At 45.4% G+C, this 16,084-nt stretch overlaps 2 protein-coding genes, 1 long non-coding RNA gene and 1 pseudogene across 5 annotated transcripts; 2 read left to right on the top strand and 2 right to left on the bottom strand.

The window, feature by feature from the left end:
• Nucleotides 1–45: 45 nt before the first annotated feature.
• On the top strand, nucleotides 46–842 carry LOC121841089. Its single transcript, XR_006080116.1, has 2 exons — nucleotides 46–107; nucleotides 461–842. It is a non-coding gene; the product is annotated as an uncharacterized LOC121841089 (long non-coding RNA).
• A 585-nt stretch (nucleotides 843–1,427) lies between these two features.
• Nucleotides 1,428–6,154, bottom strand: LOC121841085 (annotated as a pseudogene).
• A 1,121-nt stretch (nucleotides 6,155–7,275) lies between these two features.
• Nucleotides 7,276–10,087, bottom strand: LOC112234858 (ankyrin repeat and SOCS box protein 16-like). Its single transcript, XM_024403167.2, is given in 8 exon segments — nucleotides 7,276–7,514; nucleotides 7,608–7,721; nucleotides 7,979–8,062; nucleotides 8,227–8,427; nucleotides 8,429–8,636; nucleotides 8,797–9,064; nucleotides 9,283–9,659; nucleotides 9,880–10,087. Coding segments are annotated over 7 exon segments (1,395 nt in total). The 5' UTR covers nucleotides 9,617–9,659; nucleotides 9,880–10,087; the 3' UTR covers nucleotides 7,276–7,328.
• Nucleotides 10,088–10,206: 119 nt separating this feature from the next.
• LOC112234860 (homologous recombination OB-fold protein) lies at nucleotides 10,207–14,747 on the top strand. Of its 3 annotated transcripts, none has more exons than XM_042307312.1 (10): nucleotides 10,207–10,385; nucleotides 10,584–10,634; nucleotides 10,930–12,003; nucleotides 12,137–12,223; nucleotides 12,355–12,489; nucleotides 13,058–13,166; nucleotides 13,827–13,912; nucleotides 14,070–14,198; nucleotides 14,348–14,540; nucleotides 14,645–14,747. In XM_042307312.1, exons 1-10 carry the CDS (start codon nucleotides 10,383–10,385, stop codon nucleotides 14,695–14,697), a joined length of 1,920 nt encoding a protein of 639 aa, XP_042163246.1. In that variant the 5' UTR covers nucleotides 10,207–10,382; the 3' UTR covers nucleotides 14,698–14,747. The 3 variants fall into 3 exon arrangements, with proteins under 3 accessions (XP_042163246.1, XP_042163247.1, XP_024258938.2); XM_042307313.1 differs by having other exon boundaries at nucleotides 10,212–10,272; XM_024403170.2 differs by lacking the exons at nucleotides 10,207–10,385; nucleotides 10,584–10,634 and having other exon boundaries at nucleotides 12,140–12,223.
• The last annotated feature ends 1,337 nt before the right edge of the window (nucleotides 14,748–16,084 follow it).

Genomic DNA, 16,084 nt, shown 5'->3' on the forward strand with positions numbered 1-16,084 from the left:
AGTCTGCCCCACCCCCCAGGAAGGTGACTGGAGGGTGACTATGAACAGGCTTCATCCACTCATCCAGCTCCCCAGCCTGTCAAGTCATGGTCTCATACCTAACAGAGGTACAGATACCCGTGTCCTCTCAGAGGCAAAGATGATAACCCATTAACTCACATCCACTCACTCACTTTAATATCAGCTCTGATTAGCCCAGGGGTTGTAACTTCTCTTTTCATAACTGGACACAGCACACCTTCATTTGAACACCATTCTTATTTGTTTGTTGTTGAATACAATATTTAGCAATTCCAGTTATAAAGAAACATGCCATTTGATTGTTCACTTTAATTATGTTTTTGTTAATCAGTGATTTAGGCTTCAGACATGGACCAATCACACTCCGCTTTTTTGCACTCTGATCTGTTTTCTCCTGAAAACAAAACATTGCTTTCTTTTTGACTCTGTCTCTGTTTAGGAGGGGACTTGGACTAATTGCATCACCTTACGACTACAGCGTTGTTATTGTGGTGGAGGATGTCAGTGCCATCTTGTTGTTTCACCAGTATTGGGGTACTTGATGGTGGCTTTATCCGTACTAGCATTGTATTGCACAGTGGTGTATGTGTGGTTGCATGTGTGTATGAATGTTTGTTGTGTAAAGTTGACTGTTTTCCGTGTTGTGTGTGTGATTTAATTTGTTTTCAGATTACTATGCATCTCTGAATGTGCCATTGTGGTGGAGTCAGTATATGTTATTTTGAATATTTAACTTTTTTGGTTTACATTGACTGTGTCAAGTGAGAATGTGTATTTAATGTCTGCACTCAGTAAATTGTAAATGCAGATGTTGACATGTATCATGGAGTGAGCCAGTGTTTTTGTATACCGATACATGTGGTATGATGACCTATGTAAAATAATCATGATTTAATTGGATACTGTATACATACACGGCAACCTCTCTACCATACACAGCTTCATGCTAAACAGTGCTTCTTCCCTGTCTATCTTTACTGTTTCATACTCAGTCTGAAGTTTCTCTAATCTGCTTCAGCTGCAAATCACAATATCACTCTATACAAGTTGTAGATCTCGCATTGCTTCCTTTGAATAATGCTAAAGTATAGTGGAGTCAACCTGCTTTTTTTTTCCCCAATAATACTCTAGGTCAATCTGCATCACTTGACTTGATTTCAGTCTGTCTCTGCTTGTGTGCAGTGTCTATGCGCTTGAAGGAATTCAAATCCGCCACCACTTGCAACAGAAGTGCCATGGCTGTTGCATGGGATATTTCAGACTGTTATTCTTGCCATTTTCAGTTTTACTCTAGCTAAAGAGTTAAGTTTGATATGTTATTCATTCCTGTTTGAGAGGCCCATCAGACTATACTTGCTGAGAATCTTATATACCCTGAGCTTTCATTTAGAACATTCAGCCAGTGATTAAGTATGACATCACTTTAATGTGCACTAAAAGAATCAACCTTCAAGTGAAAAAACACCTATTTTGGGTATGGATCATTTCATTTGTTCCTCTTTACTGACAGGGTAAAGAATGTCCTGTATTACTAATGCTGTGTAACTGTTTATTTGTGTGTATCGGTGTGTCTGAACAATATGAGTGTGGACAAATGACGCAATAGAAAGTGTCTTCACAAAACAAAAACAACTTTTGTGCATGTGCAAATATGTCCATTGTATATTAATGTGACGCACAGCTAGGTTTTCTTTATCTCAGTTTCCCAAGTGTACAGAGGTTTCTTTGTCTGAGTAAAATTAAGTGTCATTCAGATTTCTTGTGTTCTGTCATTTTGTCCAATATCAGACATACTTCCTCTTTACACAGGGACTGATTGGTTTGAATGTCTTTAAATCTGAAGCCAGAGGAAAACAATCAAACTTAAGGGATAAAGAGATTTTCCCTCATCTGTTAAATTCCCCAACAGAAATCCTGATGTGTCCGATGTGGTTTCATCCCATTCATTCTATGTACAGTAAATACACATTTACAGTATTTTCTAAACCAAACATGTTGCTTATTTTCATGCATGAACTTATATGGTTTAAAATAACTAAAGATATTAGCGTAGAGTAATTCAAGCAACAAAAATCCTTGAACTGTTTTGCCTTGCAATAAGGCAGTCGTTACAGTCCACAATAACTAAGGTGAAAGCTCATTCCCAAAGAACTGGAAAGAAAGTAGAAATATAACCACCACTCCATGGTGAGTGGTTTCAAAGTTGCTCTAGAGTCAAGTCTAGTTGTATAATCTTCATTTTGTTTCCGTTGCAAATGAGGAAATGAATTGCTCGTTCAAACACGTACTACAAAAAGACAAAACATTTCTGGAACGTTAACGTGTATATAATGAAAAGAGTATGTGGCCATGATGTGAAGAGATGCATTATCCTAGGTCTAGATTCAATCAGATCAAGTGTTAACCGGCGATAGCTGATTTCTGGCGGTGCACCTGCGTTGGAGCTGTCAAATCGGTGAGTGGCTGCTCTTTATCACAAAGCCACACCTGTCCTACTTCAGAACGAGAACGTGGAGGCTAGATAGAAATTATGCTCAAATTGAAAATAATTAAAATAAAGTTTTCTAATCAGCCTCATCGAGGTGTAGATTACATCTCACATTCCATTGTTCGAACTTGTAAACATGGCTCCGTGGTATTTACTTAAAGCAAAGCATGGTTTAGACTGCTACAGTTTTGCAGTGTAACTGACGCTCAGCCCAGAAGGACAATTTCCAATACATGGCCACATAGATAAGTCAGATTTCAAAATTCATAATAAGAAACTTAGGTCATCACCTTTGTGCACAAATCATCCATTTAATTATTCAAATATTTGTAGCTGATGCCAACATTTTATATTCATCAGTCTGCCATGTTTTTGGATGATGTCTGCACTGCTCCCTGTGCGCACTGAGTGCTAGTGTGCATGTGATGTTGGTCTGTATAAACTGGATTCAACCCGGATATAGACGGACATGAATTGGCGTATGCGAACGTGAGTAGATAACCTTGAAAACAAAAGGCGGACATCTTGGACACAGTCTCCAGTTCTTATACCTCAGTGGATTGACAGCACTAACACAGTTCCACCTCCCACACAACTTCTATACGGATGTCGGCTAAAGCGGATCTGATTGAATAGAGACCCTAATTTCTGAGAGCAACCTAACACAGAACAGGCTATGTGAAGCCAAACTGGCCAGAAGATGTTGCTGACACAGTGGACCAAGCAGCCTGTGGTCCTGGGTGTGATGCTGATGGTTCTGCCCTATAAAGGACCAAGAGGAGCTGGACCCACTCAATGTTTTTCTGAGTAGCAAAATTACCGCTCATTATTATCTCTGCTTCATACTAACAAACACACATTCCAGATAACTTGAATCTCTGCACATACAATCAATCTCATATTATGCTATTTGCTGGTGCATGCACAAACAGAGGCACACCCACTCTTAGGATTCCAGTTGAGCTCTATGGTGTCTAAGGCAGAGAGGCCCCCTGACTCCATTCATCCTCCTGACACAGTTGTTTTTCCCTCTCATTCTCCTGCCCAGATGAGTGCCCTTCCATTCTGCCTCCTCTCCTGCTCACCGGCTGTGCATTCCAAAGATGAGGAAGCTGAAGAACACAGTGACTCCCACCAGGGAGATGGTAGCAGGGGCGGTGAAGAATTGACGGTAGTTGATGCGGAAGTACCAGACCACGGCTAACATCACCACAAACACAGGCACCACCAGGCTGCTGGTGCTTAGAGCCAGGCCTGCAGCCCTGATTCCCCCACTAGCCCCAGAGCGAGCTGCCTCCTCTGGGCTGGCCTCCCGCAGCACCTGGGACACGTGGCAGTGGATCACACTGTTGTGAGAGATGTTGAGGGAGAGCAGAGTCCGTTTGGGATCCTGAAGCAGCTGGCCCTGGTAGATCAACTTGATCTGACGCTCCCGCCCTGAGAAGTGCTTACTAGAGGGGAGAAAGAAATGTCTCCGTAAAACTGTATGGGAGAGATATGCATGTTCAATAAATCAAAAAAGAAGGTTAAACACAGAACATGTATAATGAGAGCTGCCATATCATACTAACCTCTTCAGTAGACCCACTGTATCCTGGGGACTCAGGACTGCCACCTCTTCTGTGTCATTCAGGAACTTCAAACGAACCGTGATGCTGGTGCAGGAGACCACTGGGCTCAGCTTCTGAACTTTATCTTCTTCCTCATAGTCATCCTCTTCCTCATCATCTTCATCATCATCAGGCTGGTATGTCTGAGGTTTCTTCCCTGGATATTCAACAGCAGGTCAACTCCAGCCCCTGCAGTCCCCTCTCCTGTTATCTCCCCATCTTCCCTCTCAGACCCAGGCTCCCCCTCCTCTGGCTTGTTCTCCTGGGAGGGTGGAGGTGTTTGCTGCTCTGGGGTGTCTGCACTGGGTGGCCCTCCACTGTAACTCTCATGGCCCCCCAGCCCGATTAGAGAGGCGTGGGCACCGACTGTAAGGATGGTGCTCAGGATGTGGTCTCCCCGATCTGCCACTTGCGTGGAGAGCCAAGCCAGGACCAAGGCCAAGACCAGGAGTAACACACCGCTTACTGCAGCCACCTCGTCTCCCATCCCGTCCATTGTCAGTGCACACACCGCCATCTCTGTCCTTTGTGTCTGTTGAAAAGCAAAAGACAAGTGAAAGAAGTGCATAGATACATATGAGTAGAAAGCCTATGAGTAGAGACCTGTATTGTGACTGTCACTGTCAGGGACAGAGCCCTGTATTACAACTGTCAGGGACAGAGCCCTGTATTACAACTGTCAGGGACAGAGCCCTGTATTACAACTGTCAGGGACAGAGCCCTGTATTACAACTGTCAGGGACAGAGCCCTGTATTACTGTACAGAGCCCTGTATTACAACTGTCAGGGACAGAGCCCTGTATTACAACTGTCAGGGACAGAGCCCTGTATTACAACTGTCAGGGACAGAGCCCTGTATTACAACTGTCAGGACAGAGCCCTGTATTACAACTGTCAGGGACAGAGCCCTGTATTACAACTGTCAGGGACAGAGCCCTGTATTACAACTGTCAGGGACAGAGCCCTGTATTACAACTGTCAGGGACAGAGCCCTGTATTACAACTGTCAGGGACAGAGCCCTGTCAGGGACAGAGCCCTGTATTACAACTGTCAGGGACAGAGCCCTGTATTACAACTGTCAGGCCCTACAGAGCCCTGTATTACAACTGTCAGGGACAGAGCCCTGTATTACAACTGTCAGGGACAGAGCCCTGTATTACAACTGTCAGGGACAGGGACAGAGCCCTGTATTACAACTGTCAGGGACAGAGCCCTGTATTACAACTGTCAGGGACAGAGCCCTGTATTACAACTGTCAGGGACAGAGCCCTGTATTACAACTGTCAGGGACTGTCAGGGACAGAGCCCTGTATTACAACTGTCAGGGACAGAGCCCTGTATTACAACTGTCAGGTACAGAGCCCTGTATTACAACTGTCAGGTACAGAGCCCTGTATTACAACTGTCAGGGACAGAGCCCTGTATTACAACTGTCAGGGACAGAGCCCTGTATTACAACTGTCAGGTACAGAGCCCTGTATTACAACTGTCAGGTACAGAGCCCTGTATTACAACTGTCAGGGACAGAGATTAAGTGCTACTTCAAAGCAACCGTCTATAGTTTCGTAAGTGATGGCCTGGCAATATTGTCACAAAAGTTAGCTAGCAAACCATCTAATGACAACCCAGTTAAAACACGTCACTAATGTGTTTACTACTACATTGTGCATTCGTTGGAGAACTAGCTAGATACAGAAGAAAAAGGTTTTTCAATGTTTATGCTAACGTTAAAAGACATATTGGTAGGTTACTAGCTAGGTATTAGGTAAGCTAGCTAGCTAGTCATATAAACAAGGACGACCTTCGTTTGCTAACTTTCACTACATTGCCAAAATGCTTTCTATAGATGTTCTTATTAAATGCACACACTTGTTATATGCGCATTTGAATATAAGAGGTGCGCTTACCTGCTATGTAGTCAAATCATGTTTGACGGCATGCTACCATGCTAATTTAGCCACAGCCCCGATAATAAAATTGGAGTAGAGGGCCACATAAACACAGATGACGTTACGCCACCGGCACGTAGGTCGGTTAGTGCTTTCGGGATCCTTGGGACGTCCAACTCTTGTGTAGCTGGTACGCAAACGGGTACAAGCAAGGACACAAATAGTGGTATAAATATAAATACTAAAAAGTGGCTTCCTCTCCTCGCATTCTCTCTCCTTCATGTGCTGAACATAGAGTACAGATGAAAGCAATAGTGTACCTGTAGTGGGTGGTTCGTCCATACAAAACATAAATTAGTTCAGAAAAATAGTATCACATTTTCATAGCCAAAATAAAAAGTTGATTTATTAATAAATGAATACAGAAAACACAAATTATTGCAACCATTCTTTTAGTTATTGTAAATGCCAATCATTCTCTCTCTTGGCTGGTATGGCAACTGCACCGCCCTCAACCGTAAGGCTCTCCAGAGGGTAGTGAGGTCTGCACAACGCATCACCGGGGGCAAACTACCTGCCCTCCAGGACACCTACACCACCCGATGCTACAGGAAGGCCATAAAGGTCATCAAGGACATCAACCCCTGGAGCCACTGCCTGTTCACCCCGCTGTCATCCAGAAGGCGAGGTCAGTACAGGTGCATCAAAGCTGGGACCGAGAGACTGAAAAACAGCTTCTATCTCAAGGCCATCAGACTGTTAAACAGCCACCACTAACATTGAGTGGCTACTGCCAACACACTGTCAATGACACTGACTCTACTCCAGCCACTTTAATAATGGGAATTGATGGGAAATGATGTAAATATATCACTAGCCACTTTAAACAATGCTACCTTATATAATGTTACTTACCCTACATTATTCATCTCATATGCATACGTAGATACTGTACTCTATATCATCGACTGCATCCTTATGTAATACATGTATCACTAGCCACTTTAACTATGCCACTGGTTTACATACTCATCTCATATGTATATACTGTACTCGATATCATCTACTGTATCCTGCCTATGCTGCTCTGTACCATCACTCATTCATATATCCTTATGTACATATTCTTTATCCCCTTACACTGTGTATAAGACAGTAGTTTTTTGGAATTGTTAGTTAGATTACTTGTTCGTTATTACTGCATTGTCGGAACTAGAAGCACAAGCATTTCGCTACACTCGCATTAACATCCATGTGCATGTGACAAATAAAATTTGATTTGATTTGATTTGGCTTCTGTCCCACGTGTTTCACTTTATTCACCGGATCTCCCCGTCATTCCGAAGTAGCAGATACTCCATCAGAGAGCTGGGGACGTCCAATCTACTGATAGCTGCGTCGATACCTTTTCCTAAGTGGTGGCGCAGAGCACAGCCGCACAGGTGCTGCAGGGAGCGGGGCTGGCTCGTCATCTGCCTCACAGAGTCAAAGAAACCCTGGTGCGTCTGGGGACAGAGAGATGGTGAGGGAAATGGAAGGAGGACATTAGATGGTTCAGGCAGTGAACGAGAGAGCTGAAAACAGAGGAAAGGACAAACCTCATGTATCTCAAGAGGGATAGACTGCATCCATTCCTCACAGGAAGGGACAACGGCATAGCAGTTCAGCATTACCTCCAGAGTGGCAGGGGAGAGGAGGCAGAGCTTCAGCATCTATATGGAGGAAATCTGTGGGTTAGGTTATTATTATTATCATGCCCTCCAAAATATATTGTTTACGTAGAATTGCAGGGAATGAACTTTAAAACACTTTCATAGTGCCCCCCAAATGAAATATAATCAAGCTTTTGCTGGTGCACATATTTCATCCCAATAAAATATAATTAAATGGGCCCAAATGCAGCCTCCAACTGGCATTTGTACACCCAGCTTGGCCCAACTCACTTTTCCAATTGCCCATCCTGACATACCAAGCTTTTACCGGCCTTGGCCCCGTGGTTTAGGAGGGAGCGTGCTACAGCCTCCGGATGCTGGTCTGGATAGTCCTCCACCACATGCAGACAGGAGAAGGAGAAGAAGTCTGTCTTATCTACCACTCACTGACTATGAAAATGATGAATATAATTAAATAACCTTATGTCCAAATGGATCTTACACTTTGACCACATAACTCTCCGTAGCTCCCTCTCCCCCCCATATGGCCCACCCTTAACCCCACCTGTAACAGACAGTCCATGGGTGTGTATCCAGCAAAGTTCTGCATGTCTGCTTTGGCTCCGTGTTGTTGTACAATTTCTGCAATGCGTGGGCTGCAGTTACTACAGGCGTTGTGTAAAGGTGTGTGGTGTTTTCTGCCTGCAGTGCAGTGGTCAGCCCCAGCTCCCAGCAGCATCTGGACCACGCGGAGGTACCGCCCCAACCTCGGCAGGCCTTTCAGCCTCACCACAGGCTGTATTCAGGGGGGTCTCCCCCTCACGGTTCCTGGCTGACACATCAGCTCCATGGGACAGAAAGAGCTTCACATGCTCCTCCATACCCCGACGAGCCACCACATGGAGGGGCGTTATCTTTGTTTCACTGGTCAACACATTGACCTCTGCCCCACCCGTCACCAGCAGCTCAGCACACCTGAAGAGAGTAGAGACACAACCTTATGATCTTATCATTCATTGGCACCCACATCAACAGACCCACCTGCCATATAACTTTTGAAACATTCCTCTATCTATAAATAATAGAAATGATCACCAGGCATAGTGTCAGTATGGCTAAGAGCGCTGTCACTCACTGAAATGTCTGGGCTGTGCTGCAGAGGTGAAGGGGTGCACTGCCGTCTTCTGCCAGCAGGTCAGGGTCTGCTCCGTGGGCTAGCAGCAGCTGGACACAGCTGTCATGGCCACCTATACAGGCATCATGCAGGGCTGTGCTGCCACCAGGGTCAGCATCCACCTCCGCCCCTCGAAACAGCAGCTCCTCCACACAGCCTGAGTGTCCCTTGCTGGCTGCCAGACGCAATGCAGATGTCTGCTTGATCTTGGAGCTCATGCTCCACATCCCTGCCAGAGGGACAGAGAGTATGTACATTATTTACCTAGCAGATGCTCATAGCCAGAGAGGCTTAGGTATGTTTAGAGGATGGAATAAAGAGAGTCGATGAGCGGTGATTGGGGAATGATTGGAAGATCTATAAGAAAGGCACAGATAGGTCTAACAAAAAGACAACAGTGAAGCATACAGTAGAAGTGTGTTCATATTCTCTGCGTTTGACACCTACCCAGCTCTGGAGCCCACACCATCTCCTCATGTACTGTTTCCATCAGTGCGTTGACCATGCAGGGGTCCTTTAACACAGTGTGCACTCCCTTCATGTCCCCACACATGAATGTGTTGTGGATTGTGGTGTCTCTGCATCGGGCCTCATAGACCCAGATCTCCTGGAGGCCCCGTTGCTGTCTGGGAGGGGGTCTGGAGGCCCGGGACACAGGTGGCCGGCTCATGGCCCTCCTGTGGGCCAATGCCTGCCGCTTATCCTGCCACTCCTTCCACTCCTGATCCACTTTCAGAGAATGCAAGGCGGCTGAGCTGAAGGCAAATGTGTCCTTGGACATGACACCCAAAGCTGGAGCAGAATCTCAAGCAACCCACTGAGGTCTTCAAGCAACACATTTGAAACAGTTCCAATTTTAGTTGCTTACAGTGGACACAACATGAATCAGTGCAGCAAATTTGACTTAGACACTGTCTAAAAACCTACTGTTATGGCCAATACTAAACGAAAATCCAGACAGAGACAACACTTTATTTTGTCTCTGGTCTTTGAAGATTGTATTTACATAGTATCAATGTTGTGTGAATATAGAATTCTACTCACCTTGAACTTGTATCCACTGTGAATTCAGAATTTTTTCATGTGAACTCAAGTAAGTTACTATACAAAATATAGCACATTTGCTGTTGTGGATAATGTAATTTGCTTACGACTACTTCATGACGTGTTTTACAGACACGTCCAAATGTCCTTTCACAAGATATTGTTGCCCCAATACAAGTTTAGTGCCTGTTATAAATAGACGGGGAACGCAATCTGATATTCCGGGAACTGCATTAACTGAGATAGTCAGCAGGTGGCGACAAGTGACGACCCATCTCGCGAACGTCACGCAACGTAAACATTGATTACGTAATTACGTTTTACTTGAACGTGGCGGTGCCAATCTCACAAAATTTCTTGCGTTGCTTGAAAAGTTACACTTTTTTTACGGCAGTAAGTACTGAATGGCTGAATTAAATGACATCTACACTTTCGATTGATCTTATGTATCAATGTAAATAGACAGTTAGAAAAGACATTCGACACGAGATCGCATTGCTGCTATGGTAAGAATCAGTCATGTTTGTTTGCTAGCTCTGGTCCCCAGGTCGGTAGCTGCCACAAGTTTACAAATGAGAGAAGCTTCTAGCTAGCTTGGCACGTAGCTAACAGTGTTAGCCAGCCATCTAGTTGGCGAAATGTAATTTACATCTAGCACTTTCTTAGTTGATGCTATATTTGAAGATGTCTTTCTTTTTCGACAGACTTGCAAGTGGAATGGATTATTTAACGTTGGGGAGGACTTCAATGATGAGGTGTTTGCAAACTGATTTACACAGTCAGTGATTACCACCTGCTGATATGATAGTTATGACAGATTATAGCCCTCTGTATAAATTCTCACATTGACATCACAAGCAATGTAGAGTACTGTTGTGAAACTATTTAGTCTGAACACCTCTGGCTTTCTTTGAATATGAGTTATACAATTCTGTGTGTGTGTGTGTGTGTGTGTGTGTGTGTGTGTGTGTGTGTGTGTGTGTGTGTGTGTGTGTGTGTGTGTGTGTGTGTGTGTGTGTTTTTGTGTGTGTGTGTGTGTGTGTGTGTTAGGATCTACTTGAGATGGACTGGTCTGCTCCATCAGTGTCTGCTAGCACAGTGTCCTCTGCAGCACAGTCCTGTTTCCTCCGTTCAACTGCAGCATCAACTCCTGCTGCCCCCTATGGCCAGAATAACTCACATCAACCAACCACAGAAGGCATACTTGCCCATAGGGGCCTGTCGAATGGCCCAGGGTCAGAGAATTCAACACCGAACAGTGTAGGACAGTCTCCTGCTTTGGGTTTGAGACAGCTCTCTACATCTAAACCATTGCCCTCATTCCCTCTTCCCCCTCTCCACCTTCCTACACTGAGTAGGGGACTGTGTACAGTTACCCAACAGAGCTCCTCACCAGCTCAACAGATGAAGTCAAACACAACAGGACAACAAGAGGCCCCCTCGCCGCAGGATGACTTTGATGATTGGGTTGTTGACCTGGCAGACCTAGATGAAAGTGACCCACAGATGAGCACTTGGGCTCAGGTCCGAGAAACTGCTCCAGCTGCAGATCTAACCAAGCCCAGCGATGACTCTGTATCCCCAGCCAAAAGACTACGGCCCACAGCCTGTGGTGGTGCTCAAACCGGGCCCAATGTGGGTCTGAGAGGATTCAGTACCTCTAACCAAATGTCTGGTCTTCCCAGTAGTAGTAGTATACTCCACAGGTCCTCATTCCCTGGTCCCTTCCCCTCTCCCCGCCCTGATCCTAGTGCTACTTTCCTCCTAGCTCCACCCCAAAGCCCAGTGTTTCCTGGCCTCACCATGGCCTCCAGCCCCTTCCCCAGGCCTGTGACCCCCAGGCCAGTCAGAGGGCTTCCTTCCCAGGTACAGAGGCCCTGGGCTACACCTCTGGCTCAGGGACGCAGCCTTTTTGACCCCATCTCCCCAGCCCCCTCTAGTAGGTTTGCTGGACCCATTTCTTCCCCCAGTCTCACCCCCCGTTCCCTCCACACGCCCGTCTTCACTAACCACTTGATTCAGCTGGTGTCCAACTCCAACAAGACCCCCCAGAGACCGGGTTCTGACCACATCCGGCCCAATACCCGCCGCTTCCCCGGGCCTGCAGGAATCCTACCACAACAGGTGTGTCTCTTTCTGCTTCTGTCCCTACCTGCCTCTCTATCTGTTTATTTGTAGTCTAACTAATCTCAGCAGTCAGCAATGCTCTTGGTTGTGATACTAAGCTACTGCGAGGTTCCATTCTCTCTCCTTAAAGCAGCTCCATGGGCAGAGCCTGGATGACATCGTGGTGGCCATTCCTCAGACACCTGCACATGGGGCCGTGGCTCGACTGCCCAGTCAGGTACTATCACACTGATGTGTAGCCTATACATTTACAGAATGTGTCATGATATTAGTTAACCTTTTTGTCCATTCTTTATTATATCATGTTGCTTTATGAACATGAGATGTGTGTGTAAAAAAAACTTCCAGGTTCCCAGCTCTCAGACTGAGGAAGAGGATTTCAGTGGAGGTCCGTGGGCAGCGATGAAGGCAGAGATGGGATTGGACGAAAGGAACTCCTCCTGTTTTCTGCACTCTTACAGCGTGGCCATGGTACTCCGCAAGGTGACCAGCACATTTAGCGGTATCCAATTTACACAGCCTATAGTAGTGTAAATGGCATGAAAGGTGACTGAAAGGCTAACAGTGTTCAGGCTGTGCGTGGCCATGTACCCTTCAACAATATGCATCATTTAACATAGCATATTTAATGTTAGAAGCTTTAAATGCCATATCATCTGGTGCAAAAATGTAACACTTGCGTAACACCGTTTGCATAATTTGACTTCATGAGCATGTTTTTCTGCACCCAGGGCAGCCTCCCTGATAGAAGTGGATGGGCTGTTTTTCTCTATGTTAATGGCCCTTGTCTCTGTGGTGGCACTCTATCAGTATAATCAGGACAAATGACAGGCCTGTGCCTGGGGTGTTAGTAGTTATCATCCCAAACATGATCACACATTAATCATCTTAATGGTTATTCTGTTGTTTTTCCACAGTCTTAATGTGCCACTGCTAATGGCAACTCTGCATGAGTAATTGAGCTGTTTAATTAATTAAAGTTAATGATTGGAAGTTGTTTGAACTTGTTTTGTAGTGCTCTAGTACGAAGGTCTCTGTCTGTCTCTGTCAGGCGGCCCTGAAACAGCTGGTGAAGAACAAGGTCCCCAACATGGCTGTGGTACTAAAGAGCATCCTCCACACACACGCTGATGCCAAGGCTGTGTTCAGGGATCCCACAGGTAAGGCCTACTGGTGGTACGGTTGTGCTTGTAGGTAGAACTGGTCACACAGCCATTTTAGTGAGTCTGTGGCTGGTGGTTTCATTGACCGTAGGGCCCTCTTTCTTCCATTTTTCTGTCTCTTTCTCTCATTTTCTTGCAGTTCCTCTCTATTTCTCTCTGAGTACTGCTTGAACCTAGCAGGTCATCATGGCCTCAGGAGATCCAGCATGAGGACTCCTGAGCAGATTTATTAAAGTATTTACTTAACCTTAGTGTTGTGCTTATTAGTGATTCTATCATCATGGATCAGCATCAAATGAACGTGTATTAACACATGCTGATCACCACGGACTATTAAGTCTCAGTGATCTGTGCATTCCCTCCTGAAGTGTGGCCCATGGTGCTACCTGTCAACAGATTACCACTGGAGGGGATGCACTGATTACTACACTGTTATCATTAGCAGGAATAATGTGACCAGTGTGCTCCATGTGGAATGAATCAATCACGTGTATTTTATACAGCCATTTTTACATCAGCAGTTGTCACAGAGTGCTATACAGAAACCTAGCCTAAAACCCCAAAGAGCAAGCAATGCAGAAGCACAGTGGCTAGGTATGCTGTTTTGCTCTGACTGCACCGGTAGAACACCGTAGTAATACGTGTGTCTGACTGCAGGAGAGATGCAGGGCACAGTGCACCGGCGCCTCCTAGAGGACAGACTGGGGGAGCTCAAGATGGGGGCGGTACTGCTGCTCAAACAGGTAGGACTTCCACAGGCCACACACCTCACTATTTACTAGTGTTTCATTGCAAATCATTTGTTGGATTCTTCAAAATGATTGATGAGCCACTCACAATAGTCAATAATTTCTACACTATGTTAGCTGTAGACCCATAATTAGTTGTCTCTTCATGAAGGTGGGTGTGTTCTCTCCGTCCCACCGTAACCACTACCTGAACGTGACACCCAACAACCTCCTGAGGATCTACCCTCCTGACGGCTCGACCCCGTCCTCCACACAGAGCCAGCTGCTCCCACTCCCCCTGGTGAGACACCACTACCAAGGCCTGGAGGATATCTTGTTGTTATCCTAGGCTGTTGGGAGTTTGATGTAACAATGACAAATCATTGAGTAAAACTTGGTGTCTTGACAGATGTATTGTATTTGTTTGTCTAACTCTACTGTTGAATGTAGGAGCCAATGTTGGAATCACCTGATCAGTCCTCCAGTGTCCCAGGAGCCCCTGTGTCTCAGATGGAGTTGTTCTATGATAATGATGATGAAGAGGATGTTCGTGCCCCACAGGTCTCTGCAGACTCTGGTGCTGGCTCCTCTTGTGTTCCACAGGGCCCGCCTGCTGCACCACTGGACCTGTCCTGGGACGCAGGTGGGACTTGGATATGCTTATGAGTGTATGTTCTTGGTAAACCAATCAGCAGCTCCACCCTGTGTGTTTGTTTGATTGGATGTGTCTGTCTCTTTGTTGTGCAGATGACCTTGATGAGCTTCTTGGAGAGTTGCCTGTTGAGTCCTACTGCCTCTGACACCTGCCCACCTACCCCTTACGGACAAGGTACATTTATACAGGGGAGATGTAGGACAACTAAGCTGTCACATACATGTGAATTTGAGTTTGGTGCATTCTGACCGCACGTTGGATGCCTTTCTACCTGATTCCCCCGGAGAATCTTGTCGCCTGAAGTGCTATCATTTTGTGTTTGGTGTGCTGTGACCGTTAATCGCACCATTATAAATTGCATGTCGGCCGTGTGGGGAAAAACTCTGAGATGTTGGGAACTGGGACTGTCGCTCCCGCGTCTCCCCAATTTGAATGAAGCTTCACTACCCATACTGCTACGGGTACATCCCATACTGCTACGGGTACATCCCATAGACACAGTCATTCCCCTGTTTGAAGACCTGCTGGATGAAGTTTTGTATATTTTTTTACTTCACAATGCAGTCTCCTAAATCATAGCTAACTACTGTATGTGCACATAATGTCTTGTAAAACATGTATATATTAAAGAAGACTTCTGTTCAATAATACACTATACACAACTGAAATGGTCTCTGATTTTCTTGTCTCCCTAATTTGCGGTCTTTGGAGTGATTGAGAATTAAAATGCATGAGGATGAACTTACTAATAGGAACAGTATATGGAAAATCAAACATTACAATTAAATGTCCATTTAAACCCTGGCTTGATTGATGCACACTTCTGGTTTAATTGCATCGTGGTGGTGTGCTGTAATTAGGCACCGGTGTTGCAAGATTTCATTGGAGAGGCAGAGTATCCCGCTGTTCATAGCCATTGTCCATTAATTGGAACTGCAAATCTTTTCACAATTTAAAGTTTTTAAACAGTTTTCTTGTCTTTCAGTCAATTAACACTATTTTAAACATTGATGGTGCTGATGAAACATGGTGTGAACTAAAGTATCAGCCTGACGTGAATGACTTTAAACATTGTCTCCTGGAGCCTTCTGACTGTCATTCTCTGCCATGCTCTTCTTTCTCCATGTCTGTCTTATTGCTATTTCCTCTGTCTCTCCTATCCCCCTTCCTCTGTCTCTCCTATCCCCCTTCCTCTGTCTCTCCTATTCCTCTGTCTCTCCTATTCCTCTGTCTCTCCTATTCCTCTGTCTTTCCTATTCCTCTGTCTCTCCTATTCCTCTGTCTCTCCTATTCCTCTGTCTCTCCTATTCCTCTGTCTTTCCTATTCCTCTGTCTCTCCTATTCCTCTGTCTCTCCTATTCCTCTGTCTCTCCTATTCCTCTGTCTCTCCTATCCCCCTTCCTCTGTCTCTCCTATTCCTCTGTCTCTCCTATCCCCCTTCCTCTGGCTCTCCTATCCCCCTTCCTCTGGCTATGTTCCGGTCCAGCCTGTTTACCATGCATTACAATTGCGTAGAGACTTTAGGGGAGGGA

The sequence above is a fragment of the Oncorhynchus tshawytscha genome, linkage group LG27 (assembly GCF_018296145.1).
Source record: "Oncorhynchus tshawytscha isolate Ot180627B linkage group LG27, Otsh_v2.0, whole genome shotgun sequence".
Classification (NCBI taxonomy): domain Eukaryota; kingdom Metazoa; phylum Chordata; class Actinopteri; order Salmoniformes; family Salmonidae; genus Oncorhynchus; species Oncorhynchus tshawytscha.